Source organism: Copidosoma floridanum, unplaced genomic scaffold (genome assembly GCF_036245765.1).
Source record: "Copidosoma floridanum isolate Cflo_tuat_1 unplaced genomic scaffold, Cflo_Japanese_pri ptg000019l, whole genome shotgun sequence".
Taxonomy (NCBI): domain Eukaryota; kingdom Metazoa; phylum Arthropoda; class Insecta; order Hymenoptera; family Encyrtidae; genus Copidosoma; species Copidosoma floridanum.
In genome coordinates, this window is record NW_028321896.1 from 17527665 (window position 1) to 17539997 (window position 12333).

General features: G+C 36.7%; 2 protein-coding genes across 2 annotated transcripts in view; both read right to left on the bottom strand.

The window, feature by feature from the left end:
* The window catches only part of Dscam3 (Down syndrome cell adhesion molecule 3), a 117659-nt gene extending 111933 nt beyond the window's left edge, over nt 1–5726 (bottom strand). The window contains exons 1-2 of the mRNA XM_089592983.1: nt 5720–5726; nt 3652–3805 (exon numbers count right to left, since the gene is read on the bottom strand). Of these exons, the coding sequence (XP_089449109.1) occupies nt 3652–3805; nt 5720–5726 (161 nt within the window). The remainder of the gene's footprint in view (nt 1–3651; nt 3806–5719) is intronic.
* Nucleotides 5488–10509, bottom strand: LOC106638367 (uncharacterized). Its single transcript, XM_089592984.1, has 11 exons — nt 10467–10509; nt 9921–9980; nt 8492–8653; nt 8235–8412; nt 8031–8152; nt 7702–7946; nt 7471–7628; nt 7176–7338; nt 6566–6683; nt 6300–6459; nt 5488–6195 (listed from the first exon to the last, which is right to left on the bottom strand). The coding sequence occupies exons 1-11, from the start codon at nt 10507–10509 to the stop codon at nt 6060–6062; spliced, it is 1545 nt and encodes a 514-aa protein (XP_089449110.1). The 3' UTR covers nt 5488–6059.
* Between the last annotated feature and the right edge of the window lie 1824 nt (nt 10510–12333).

Here is a 12333-nt window from a genome sequence, read left to right on the forward strand (position 1 = left end):
CTTTTTCCAAGCACTTGTGGACGCGTGGGTGTATAAATCGAGATACGTGAATAATATCGATGTTGGTTTTATTCATTTGGGAATAGGACTCTATAGTCGATGAAAAATTTTTTTTTTTTTTTTCTTCTTTTTGCAAGTTACATCTCATTATTTTTACGTGTCTCAAGACGGCCAAATGATTCTTGAGATGAAACGTGCGCGAAATGTCGTGTATATTTATTAAGTACCGTAAAAAAGGGATCGTTTGGTGCATAGTTATTAAAATAATGTTTAATTAAAGTTTTTCACGTCTGATCGTGCTTTGTTTGTACTACTTATAAGAGATACCGTGGCCGTTTTTTTTGAACTGTTGAAAAACCGTGAGAATAATTTTTATTTTAGAATTAAATAAACGTAAGATAAATAATATAAATGAGATTTGTTACGTTGTGAAAAAAAACATGTGAAATTTTATGTAACCTGCGAGCTAAGAGAATTTTTTGAAAAGTTTTTTTTTACAACATACACGTACTAATGTGATTGGGAATCCAAATTTCAGGCATGTATCAATCTTAAAATGAACCTGCCTCAAAATGAACTCGATAAGGAGAAAAAAAAAAAAAACCCACCGTTTGCCCAAACTTGCCCCGGTAACGGCTTTTCGGCGCAAATAGACACGATTTATTTTAAAATAATCAAAGACAAAAAAGAAAAAAAAAGGATAATATATAGCCCAAAAGATTCGAAAAAAGGCAATTCCCTGTCATTCAATTCCAAACCGCGTCAATAAAACCCGAGCCGATGGGTAAAGAGCGCTCAGCGATAACGAACGAAGCACTACCCGCGTACGCGCTTACACGAGAAATGCAACGTATACGCTCGGGATGCGGTGGGCGTGTATAAAAGGGGATGAGAGAGAGAACACACGGCATCGCGTTTAAACGACCGTGCGCAGGGAGGGCAAGAAAGACCAGCAGCCCCCATTAGCACGGATGGGGGATACATATACACATAAATGTACAAGCTGGCCGAAACCGTACAGCTGCAGTACGTATAAGTGAGAGGGGGGTGGGGCAAGCCGTTCATTCATAAACCCGAGCCAGGGACTCCCGTATCTACCCCCTCGATTATACATAGGTATAACGCGCGTAGAGGGAGGAAGCGCACGTGCACGATTATAATATATACACGGATATAACGCGTACGCGCGACCGCACCACCGTAATGCGGGGTACCACCGCCACCTTATCCGATTATTTCATTTCGGGGGAGCACAGCTTCCTTTGGCGCTTCCGAGTCGCTGCGATGTACCCTATCGGTCCTGGGGTATCTCGTTTGCTTGCTCATTCCCCTTCTTCTCGGGTCTTTCGCTCACGCGAGGGCGAAGAGGGTGTATCGGTGACAAATATGTACAGAGAGGGACAATACGGTGGGATGCCGAATCGACGATTGCCGGGACGCCTTGATGGGTTATACGCCGATCGAATTGTGGGTCAAAGGACTTTGCGAGGAGTTTTGGGGGTATAGGGGGTGAGGTGGGAAAATTGGGATTCATCATTTTGGATCCGAGCGAATACGCTTTGTTTTTGATGTACTGTTGGTGCTTGGAGTGGACGGAAAAGTAAACAGTGCTGGGCATGACTTCTCTTACGAGATACATTATATGAGAAAGGGTTTTTTTTTTGTACATTTTTAGTAAACGTGGTCACTGTTTTGTCACTTTTAATATCTGTTTTTTTTTTGTTTTTTTTTTTTTTCAAAGTGGCCATTTTTTTGGTAAAGGATTTTGGGTTATGCACCAGAGTACAATTTTTGCTGTAAAAAATGTAAGCTGTCTTGTCCACTGGAAAAAAAAAAAAAAAAACAATGACAACCTTCAAGTCAGCAATTCAATAGATTTTACTGAAAAAATGGCTCTACATTTTTATACAGCTCATTGATTTCATCGAGAATTAAGAGGAGGTGATTGACACCACGAATCTCTAATGATTGCAATTTTAGCTATAAACAACTTAAAATGAAGTATGTGCCGAAACTGCACGTGTTCGCGCAAATTGGCAGGATTTTTCTCTTTTTAATTGACACAATTACGGGCCAGTGGGGGGAAAATGCGAGTGGAGACGTGCTCGAAAGTTTAAATGAGCTTACGCGTTATTAACGCCCCGCACCGGGGCAAAGTTCGGAGTCATTATCGTCGCGCGTTATGATACTTACAGGTTTACCGATTTATTTTGATTTATACGTATAGTTTTGGAAAAATTTATTAATTTTCATTTGCATTTTCTCCCACGAATATGAATGAAAAAAAAAAAAAAAAAAAAAAAAAAAAGCGGTCAATTAAAAGCCGTGGCCCAACTTTTCTCGGACTCTTCGAGTCGACGTATGTAGCGGGGTATCGATGACAAATAAGGGGAGAGACGTGCGCTAGTGCCGAGGAGAAACTGCTGAATCGTCAATGAGCCGAGCACAATCTCCAGCTATTGGCTTTTTGCGTGGGTGTGTGCACGTGTACGTGTGTGCTTAGCAATCGGGCACTATGGATTCCGATGATTCTTTCTCTTCGGGGAGAACTTTTCTTCCCTTTGCCAACCGGGAATTCGTTTTTCCCTCGGTGGGGCTATTTCGTTGAATCGGTCGGACGGATCCCTTTCGTGGCTTGTATGTTTGTTATGAAATGTGATCCAGTCGTGAATAATAGATATTGATGGTGCGTGTATTTCGTTGGACCATCCGATGATTTTTCGTAAGAGTCTGGTTCGTGTATGTATTTATTGTGACAAAAGTATGTCATTATCAAATGTGTGCAGTAAAATAAATAGCTAATATGAAAATCGGTATCGAAAAACAATTTTTTTTTTTTTTTTATTAAAATAGGCTCCAGGTCCATGCTCATGTACCTTATTTAAAGTCTGAAATTGTTACAATACCATATTGCATTATTTGGTAAAAACTAATTTCATAAGGATGGATGAAAAAAATGCCTTTTTAGGAATTTCTTTTTTTTTTTTTTTTACGTTTGCCCAAGCTTGAAATTGAAAAGTGAAATATTTTCCTCGCGGACACATTTCCCAGGGGCAGGTGTTATTTCTTTTTACTCCGTTCCCTCGCGTATTTTCCCGTTAAAATGTTCGTTTTACTGCGACACGCGTTGCGCGCTGGACGTGCCGACGACACGTGCTTGCCGGTTTTTTTGGCTTTACAGCACGAGATACGCATACCTCGTAAAAGTCCCTAAGATTAACATTTTACTCGTACATAAAATACCGAAGAACTGCACTGCTGTACTTGTAAATTATTAAATTTTTGCCATTTTACTCCCACATTTTGCACATCTATCTTTTACACTATACACACTTTTTTCCAACAATAAATTGATCCATTAGAAATTTGGAAATAACGTTATTTCATTTTTTTTCCTTTAATGCGCAATGAAAGTAGCATTCTACAATTACTGGGGCACTTTCGTAAGCCCATCACGTGGCAATTGAAAATTTTTCAACCCAACATTCTACCGTCTGTCAATAAAATACACAATAACGATATAATTATACTACTCACGTGGGACGATACAATGACATTATATGCTACGCCAGCAGATTTCAAATTGAATAAATTATTAAATTTAATTAAACGCTCATTGAAACCGAAACAAAGAGTAAAACTCGCACTTACCTTCGGTGCCGATCTCCAATCTTCTGATGCTTATCGATTGTAGCCAATAGCGATCGATGATAATTGATCAAGGGAGATGGAGAGAGAGAGAAACCGGGTCCTTTCAATCTTCCCGGGGCTCCGTGCAAAAGACACCTCGGCGGCTGATCGCGCACTGAAGTAAACGCGCGCGAATCCTACCGTCGACCGACCGGCACTCCACCTGGCAAATCGGCTCGCAGGCGCCCACGTATACGCACCATGAGGGAGGAAAAGAGAGAGGGTCGACGCGCGCGCGAACACCGGCTCCACGCGGCCACTCCGTAAGCTGGTGCGCAGCCTCCTCACCCCCCACCCCACCCCGTGACTCTCTACGTATACTCCACACATCTCACCTATCCGATCCTCCCCGACTGTCAACGCACTCACCCTCTCCGGTGCTTCTACCCTCCAACCCCTCCTTCTCTCTTCTTTGCTCCTTTGTTTTTTTCATTTGTTTTGCGCTTTCACGTTGATGCGAGCGCGAACGAAAAAAGAAAAAGCGAGAAAAAAGGGGGAGCGGGAGAGCGGTACTGATATATATTTTTCTTTGTTTTGTTTCATTCTTTTTCGGAGCGTAAAATCCATTCGCTGTGGATTCGTTCTGGAATTGGGTGACACTGTGGGTATATGGAATTTTTGCGGGGTCGCAGCTTCTTGTTACTGGACTCGGAGCCATGGAAGCGGTGAGTCGAGCTGATTGCTTCGTTAGGGGGGCTAATGTGTACGGGGGAGGTGAAATTAAGGGTTTTTTTTTTTTTTCGACCGCTCGCCTTAGTTTTTTTTTTTTTCCAAGTTCTACCGAAGGTGAGAACTCAGTTTGTATGTTAACGATGATGATCGTCAATTTTTTTAGGCAAAGGTTTTATGTTTGGTTTCCTTGGGGGTATTGGGTTTTTTATGTTGATGTTTACTGAAACAATTCTCATAAACAAAACAACGTTTTACTCGATTGGACTTTTATGACCTTTTTTAACGTATATATTTCATTTTGGTATATTGAACTTGTTATTTTTCATGTACATGGTTCATTGAATTTGAATCTTTCAAAATTAAAATTTTAGACTCAATAATTTTTTCGGGCAGCCAAGCAACGCACAAACATCGCCGTATCTTAGGTCCAAGGTAATCAAAGACTACTGAAATCGTATGGAAAAATATGTGGGATAAAGGAATTCTACCGAAATACTTGGATATCGTGAGCCACAAACTTGTGTAGCTTTTTTGAATCGAAACTATGATAATCAATTTCATAATTGATCGATGCTTAAAAATTTCAGATTCTGGGATCAAGATCTATATTATTGATGTATGATGGATTGAAAAGTACCTTTTTTATTTCGTATAGCTAATAAAAAATTTAATTGAAACGAGTTGCGTGGATTATAAGCTGTATGGAATTGCAATACAATGTCATCTACAGAAACATCAAAAAAGTTAACTGAGGCTTTGCAATGACTGCAATGTATTGATTTACCACCAGTGAACAAAATAATGCTCGAGGGATTCACCAACGGTTAGTAAGATTGAATTGTAACAATTTTTATTATTAACAGATTTTAAAATAATTCTTGTAAAACTTTTTGAGCAAACTTGTTTATTACTAGGTAAATTTCAATCAATTAACGCTTCGATCTTTTTCGTTGGTGAAAGTTTTTAATCAAAAGATCAACAGAAGCAAGAGAACTAAGTTATCAGCTATTGGTATCAAAGATGTGGTACCTAATCGCACCAAATGCTAAAGTGGAGGCGCTTATTTTATATGTACAATGAAGGGTTGTTTTCGAAGGTCAAGTGTAAAAATAATAAAAACTTGGAAAAAATGTAGCCTATTTTATTCGTATAAAAATATACATTATAAAAAATAAAAATGTTTAACGGCATTGGTTACAACTATTTTTATTTTTCGTAGCTTAAAAATACTTTTATAAAAATAAACAATTCTTAGCAATTGCAATACTATAGGAACAGAACTTGCGTCATTTTTTATATTATTTCAAATATTCCTGTATATTCCAGAAACGAGTAACCTATTCGTTCACTTAGTTACGATTCATTTCTTCAAACGTGATCTTGCGTGGTATTTTTTCTACGCGAGTCAAACGATTCAATTGCCTTTAATATCTCAGAGACGCTTTTTTAAATCAAATGATCAAGATGACGGAGAAATTGACGATTGTGTACCACACAACTTTATCAACAACTTTGAATTGTCAAATACTGGAATTTTCAAAATTCATTTCAATATTTAGAGCTGATTCTGCTTTTTTTAATTTTAACAGGTGTCTGCCTCGTCAAGAAAATAGGTACCAATAGAGCACACACTGAAAGCAAATTCTTTCACGTTTTCTTCATGTTTCATTGAGCTCATTGATATGGTATGGGAATTATTACTTACCTGCAGTTACAAATCCAATTATGAAAAAGGCACTGATACAGTCAATTTCGATGGTTGAAAAAAATTCTATGTTTCCTACAGCTGCACCCATATTACCGATTAAATTAATCATACTATTGGCAGTTGGCCTGAAATTAAATCAGTTGTGTTACAAGCAATGTGGTGTACTTATAGGTGAAATATAGTCATGATATTTTCAAAAAAGTTTTAAAAATTAAACTAGATTTTACACCTTAAGGGTTGAGGTATAACTTCCGAAGCATGCGCTAATATGTGATTGCTCGCGATTCGACAGCCAACAATGACAAATGCAAGTGCCACAAGCATGTACGGTATTTTCACTACCCAGTTTGCCCCAAAAGCTCCAATAGTCGCTAGTAAAAATGAAAAAGCTACAAGAGAAAAATTTATCATTGGATTGTTGGAGGGAAATACTTAAAATATTAAAATATTAAAATATCAAATTTTTGCAAAAACTCAGAAAGTGATTCATCTTACTTATTTGAATTATCCTCCTTATTTTCGTGGTGAATATAAACGAAAAGAGAAAACCAAACAAAACGGCTGACATTGCGATTATGGTCGAGTTGACATACACAGCGGACTCTACGCTTGGCTGAGAATTAAAAAAAATATCACTGTTATTTGAAGGAAGTAAATTTAGATCAATCGGTGTCATCAAATCAATATCTTCTGTCTATAAAATGCTCACTAATGTTTCAAAATAATATGATTTTAGTTTGGAAAATAATTGCTTAAGAGGGTAAGAAACTTTGAAATAAATCGAAAAGCTATCAACAAGGTTTGATTTCTCTTCCGATGTATGACTGATATTGTTGATATTTTTAATAGATTTCACAAAATTTTGAATTTAAAGCTCGACGTTCTGAAATACTTGGTATATACTATTTCTAAGTTTATATTTTTTCTCTTGATTATTTAACTCTTACATTTTGATATACTTATACGTCTATAAAGTACTACTATGGGTTGTTCATATTACAATGTAATTTAATCATACAATTTAAAAAACATAAATAATCATCTTATCGATTGTTGGAGTTAAAATCGTAAGGAATAAACTCGTAAGAGTAAATTCAATTGTTACCATGGTGTAGTTACATGACGAGCGATCAATTGTACGGCATCGAGGAAATATCATGCCACACATAGATATAAACTCATCTTTTGGGTAGTGAGAGCGCAGAATTACTCGAAAGTTATTCAACATGACGAACAGCGGTGGCACCCAAAGCCTCATGACATTGAACCTGAAAATTTTCAATTTCACGTGAAACCAAGTTTGAGCGTGTACGATTACCTTGATGCAAATTATCATATAGTGCAGATAAATTCTGTCGCGAAAATCTCTGATGAATAAAATAGTACAAATAGACAGATACCCCAACATACTACCGAATTGGAGGATTAAAATAGTCGATATGGTATTGACGTGTTGTCCCGAAAATAATATTCTTAGATTAGAAACCCTTTCTCGTACTTTATCTCCAACCTTGATTTTTGTCTCTCCATTTTTTCGAGACGAATACAACTCTGTGATCTGTAAACAATACCAATATTTTTTTTTCTTCACAGGTACACTTTATTAGCGTTTCATCAAGTTGATCAATTACCGGATAGTTACACGACGCCTTGAAGTGGTTCAAGCAATACATGACGCGAAAGAGACGAAGAGCCTCTTTATGTTTTCCTTGGGCCATGAGATGTTTGGGGCTCTTTGGCATTAAACACAGCAGCACTAATCCAAGTATAGACGGTAGAGCGCATATCATCAGATACACCCGCCAACTTGGGTAGAAGTGATTGTATATTGTCAATTGACTCCACGGCTCTTGTAAGAACAGTACAGCGGCCAGAGCTGTTGTTTTGGTTCAAAAAATTTTAATGATTTACGGACAGATTAAAGGTAAGTGAAAAATAAATACTAGATGGTAAAACGTACCGGCCGGAAATATATAGGAAAGTCCAACGAGTAAACCTGCCCATCGGGCAAATTCTTTCTGATGCTTTTGAGCGTGGAACTCGGAAAGGTAAGCCATAACTACCGACAACGGACCAGCGATTCTACGAAAAAATCAAAATATTTAAATTATATTTGAAATCATGTACACCTCATTTATTAAGTAGGTAATAAGTAGATACTCACAAGATTCCACTTATAAATTTTAGAAGTATAAATACGTAGTACGAGTTGGTATGTATCCAAACAACGTTGCACATGGCATCAAACAACAGTCCAACAATCATAACATTTCGTTTCCCAAAAGAGCCCGTGATAGAGTCTTGTAAAAAAAAGTCCCATATTGGACCAGATATGACCATTCCTACGAAGAATAAACAGTATTTTTGACTCAAGGAGTATAAGAAGTGCGGATTTTTAATTTAGAAACAAATTTTCAAAACCTATGAAAATAGTTGCAAAGGCAATGCCTCTTCGAAGCATCGTAAGTTCGAAAATACATTCCGTCGAATTTATAATAAAAGCAGTACTCGTTGTGTCGATGATACAGGTCCATCCGACTGGCACAGCGGCTAACAATAGCAAAATGTTGAAGAGCCCAAATCCTTCAAAAATTTTATTACTTTAGCAAATACATATATGTATTTATATATATATTTATAATATATATATATATATATATTTAATTAACTTTAGAGATAAAAAACATATGAGCTTATATGTCATTGAAAACATTTACTATCCTAAAATTTTTATTTTTTATATTTTCATTTTATTTTTATACGTCTCTTGTTAAATTAATTTACTGCTTATTATGAATTTTTTATATCAAAAAGAATTGCTTGTATCAGCTTCTCAAAAGAGAAATGGAATTAAAAATCGAGTAATATTTTTGAAGAATAGAGCATATCTAATTATACTTTTTTTGTTCCCCTTAGTTTATGACGGAGATTAAAATTTTCTTTTTAACTGTTTCGGCTTTCATATCATTATCTGTAACAGCCTTGAACACCTAGACACTGTATTTGTTGACGTACAAATACACTGACTAAACGATTTTCCTCCATATTTCATGATTCTAATCATTTAGAAAGGAAATATGCTGTACTATCTCACTAAGTTTTTCGTTGTCTTTGTACGAAAGAGTTGAAATATTAATATAGTTTGGTCGCTCTTTCTTCTGCAAACGTCTTATTTAAATCGACAGTAATTCCTGAGGGGTTTAATAATAAATCTGAGACTTTTTATTTTGTGTGGTATTTACTTATTGAAAACGAAAATTTTCCCAACTAAAGGTAAAAATAACAGTAAATTCGAAATCAGCTGCTCGATTGCTTGGAAAGATTAATGAAGTGACTATTCAAATTCAATAAGCTGCGGAAGAGGTACACGTGGTCGTAGTTCTGTCACTTTCTGGCAAACACTGCCACGTCACCAAATTTCATACAGACACTATTTTCCTCATAAAAAACTACACTAAATTTTGACTCCATCAACATTTGTTGATTGGGTTTGATATTCGTTTTTTTTTTCTTTTTAGTAATTAATAATATAGAGCAAAAATATCTTTATAATCGTTTTGTTATCCGACAAAAAAATAAGAGACATATTTTTTATCAGCTCGTAGACAACGAAGTAGTGAATTGAGTAGTGCACAATTACGTATCTTTAAAAAAAATTACCAAGCTTTAATTACACTTCATTTTTATCGTTATTATTTATTGCCCACTGCATCCAACACAAGTGTTGGTATAAAGCTTCTACCATCACGAAAAATAACTTAGCAAAAAAATTGTACGTTTCACTGAGACCCCTGTATTACTATGCATGCAAGTATAATCTACAACCAAACTTAAAAAAATCACAACTTACCAGTCTCCGCAACAGCTTTGTCGTAGTCAGCTGTCGTATTCTGCTCTAACCGAGGCTCCTCTGTCAACAAAAATAACGATGAATGTCGAAAGAGTTCTCAAACGACCGTTACAGCCTGGCAGACTTGGAAACAATTGTTTTACGGATTCGTTAACATTTTGAAAAAGAAATTTTCGTTTCCTGAACAAACTTCAGTCTTTATTCATCGCTACTCTATTTTTTCTTCACCTCATGGGTGAAATACATTTTAGATACGAAGGTAGATAGTAAAGTGTTTAAAATACTTTTTCAAGTACTTTGATTTTGTTTTTTCTTTCAAATCGTAAGGTCATTGCCTTTGCCAAAAAAATTTTGTCAATGATAACGTTGTACACGAGTAGTGGTTGAAAAAAACCAATTTAGCACAAAAATAAAGCATTACATTTGAAGCGAAACATTGTATTGAAAAAAATTAAGTCTACAGCCGGGGGAGACTTAAACACCCGCGGTAACCATGAAAATCACCATCAGCACAAACCACTGCTTGTCACCACAACCACTGCTTACCTATAGTCCAAACTTTACTGTTATTACGGGTGTCCGTGCACATTTTCGACCGGAGCTACGTACGTATCTTAACGCCGCGATGTCGTGAATGTGAGAAACAGCGGGCACGCGTCTGTCGCCTGAGCGCGTAGCGTAGAACTCGACGAGCGCCAAGAGGGATAAACTGGCAGTGCGCCCAAGCGACAAAAAAAGAAGCGTTGGCTCTGTGCGAGTGAGACCTTTTTTTTCAAATCAATTTTACTCTTGTGGTAATGAGACTTTTTTCCAATGGCCACTTTCGCTGATTTTGACCCCTCGTTCAGTTGGACTGATTTTTTTTCCCAACTGTTACTTAAACAATGTTTCCCTGAAGATTTTAAGTAGGCACAAGTGACGCGAGTCGCAGTTGACGCGATCGGTGGTCGCTCAAACGATTCTTCAAGACAATTAATAAAACGGGGCATGTTGGGCAAGGTCATCGCGTTGAAAATATGTCGAGCAGTGCATTGTATTTTTATTTGCAAGCATATTTTCAATTGTGTCAAATTATCTGGTTTTAAAATAGTATAGGCCTCACAAGAGCCATTACGAAATTGTGTTTGGCTGGACTACAAGGAAGACAAAGGTCACGCCTATCTTTGATCAGCCGCTTGCTCAAATAAACTTGAAAAATGTAGAATACGTATATGCCGAGCCTTAAAAGAAAATGTACATGGAACTCATTGTTTAACGGGCAATTAGTCGATTAATTTATGCGTATAGAGCAATAAAATAGATTTTTATTCAATATAAAAATCTGTCACATCAATTATACGAGCAACTGATTATCGATTTACGCAACGTTCGTGCTTTTTTTTTTTTTTTTTTTTTTCTTTTCATTGCCTAACCGTTGCACAATCAGCGCGTACATTCATACCATTTAATTATAACCACATGCCTGATGTTCTTTGCTTTATCGTTTTGGGAATTCGAGGTAAGTTTTCCAACTGGAACTTTAGATTGTCGCACGTGAAAAAAGAAATAGATGCTCGACGTCATGAATATTTAAATATCGGAAGAAAAAAAAATCATTGTGCTTGAACAAGTGTTTGTACAATGTGTGCGAGAGCACGTGCTTGAGATTCGCGTTGTCGGCTGTATTTTTACATACATTCCAGCTGATCGATTTTAAATCTCAGCCGAGGAATTTTTAAATGCACACTATTTACATTCAAACGAGTTAGAAACCAGTAATTGGTTTAAATGTCGTCAGTGATTAGGACAGCGGTGTATTGAGGTCTTGAGTTTTCTACAAGTAGTTATTAATTTTTTTATTGCTGTACTGTTGACTGAAACAAATAAAATTAATGATTACTAGATGCCAGGACCAACGACTGCGCAGATTGTAAAAAAGTGTCAGTCACGTAGTAGCGTCAGTTTTACACGTTTGGTTTAGATTATGGAGATGTATCCCGACAGAGCTTAGTTTTCATTTTGTAATGTCATAATCACGGGAAATGACAACTATACGATTACGAGCGATGTTAACTATCAGTCTTTATCGAAATTGATAATGCAACAAGTTTTTCTTTGTTTCACTAATTATACTTGTTAATTTACCTCGAATTTTCGTAATCACGTCGCGATGGCGATGTCATTAACTCCTTATAAAGGTACCCTTTGAGGAACATGTTGAAAAATTTTTTTAATATTCTTAGCTGAAAATCTTATCAAAAAAGCTAAAACTAAAAGCGTATCTTGGGCGATAACATCGCAGCAGCAGTAGAACGTCGCGTTATCTTCCGGCGAACAAGTACGTACCGAGGAAACGCCATTGCCGACCAAAGGGTAGTCACCCATCATCGGATTTTCCAAGCACGATTATCATCGGAGATAAGCGATTCCTTGT

Coding starts and splice junctions, on each gene's coding strand:
- LOC106638367 (XM_089592984.1), bottom strand. CDS start 10,509: ATGTGCACGGACACCCGTAATAACAGTAAAGTTTGGACTATAG. Junction 8,153..8,234: donor AAATTTATAAGTGGAATCTT/GTGAGTATCTAC, acceptor ATTTTTTCGTAG/AATCGCTGGTCCGTTGTCGG. Junction 7,339..7,470: donor CAATTCGGTAGTATGTTGGG/GTATCTGTCTAT, acceptor GAAAATTTTCAG/GTTCAATGTCATGAGGCTTT.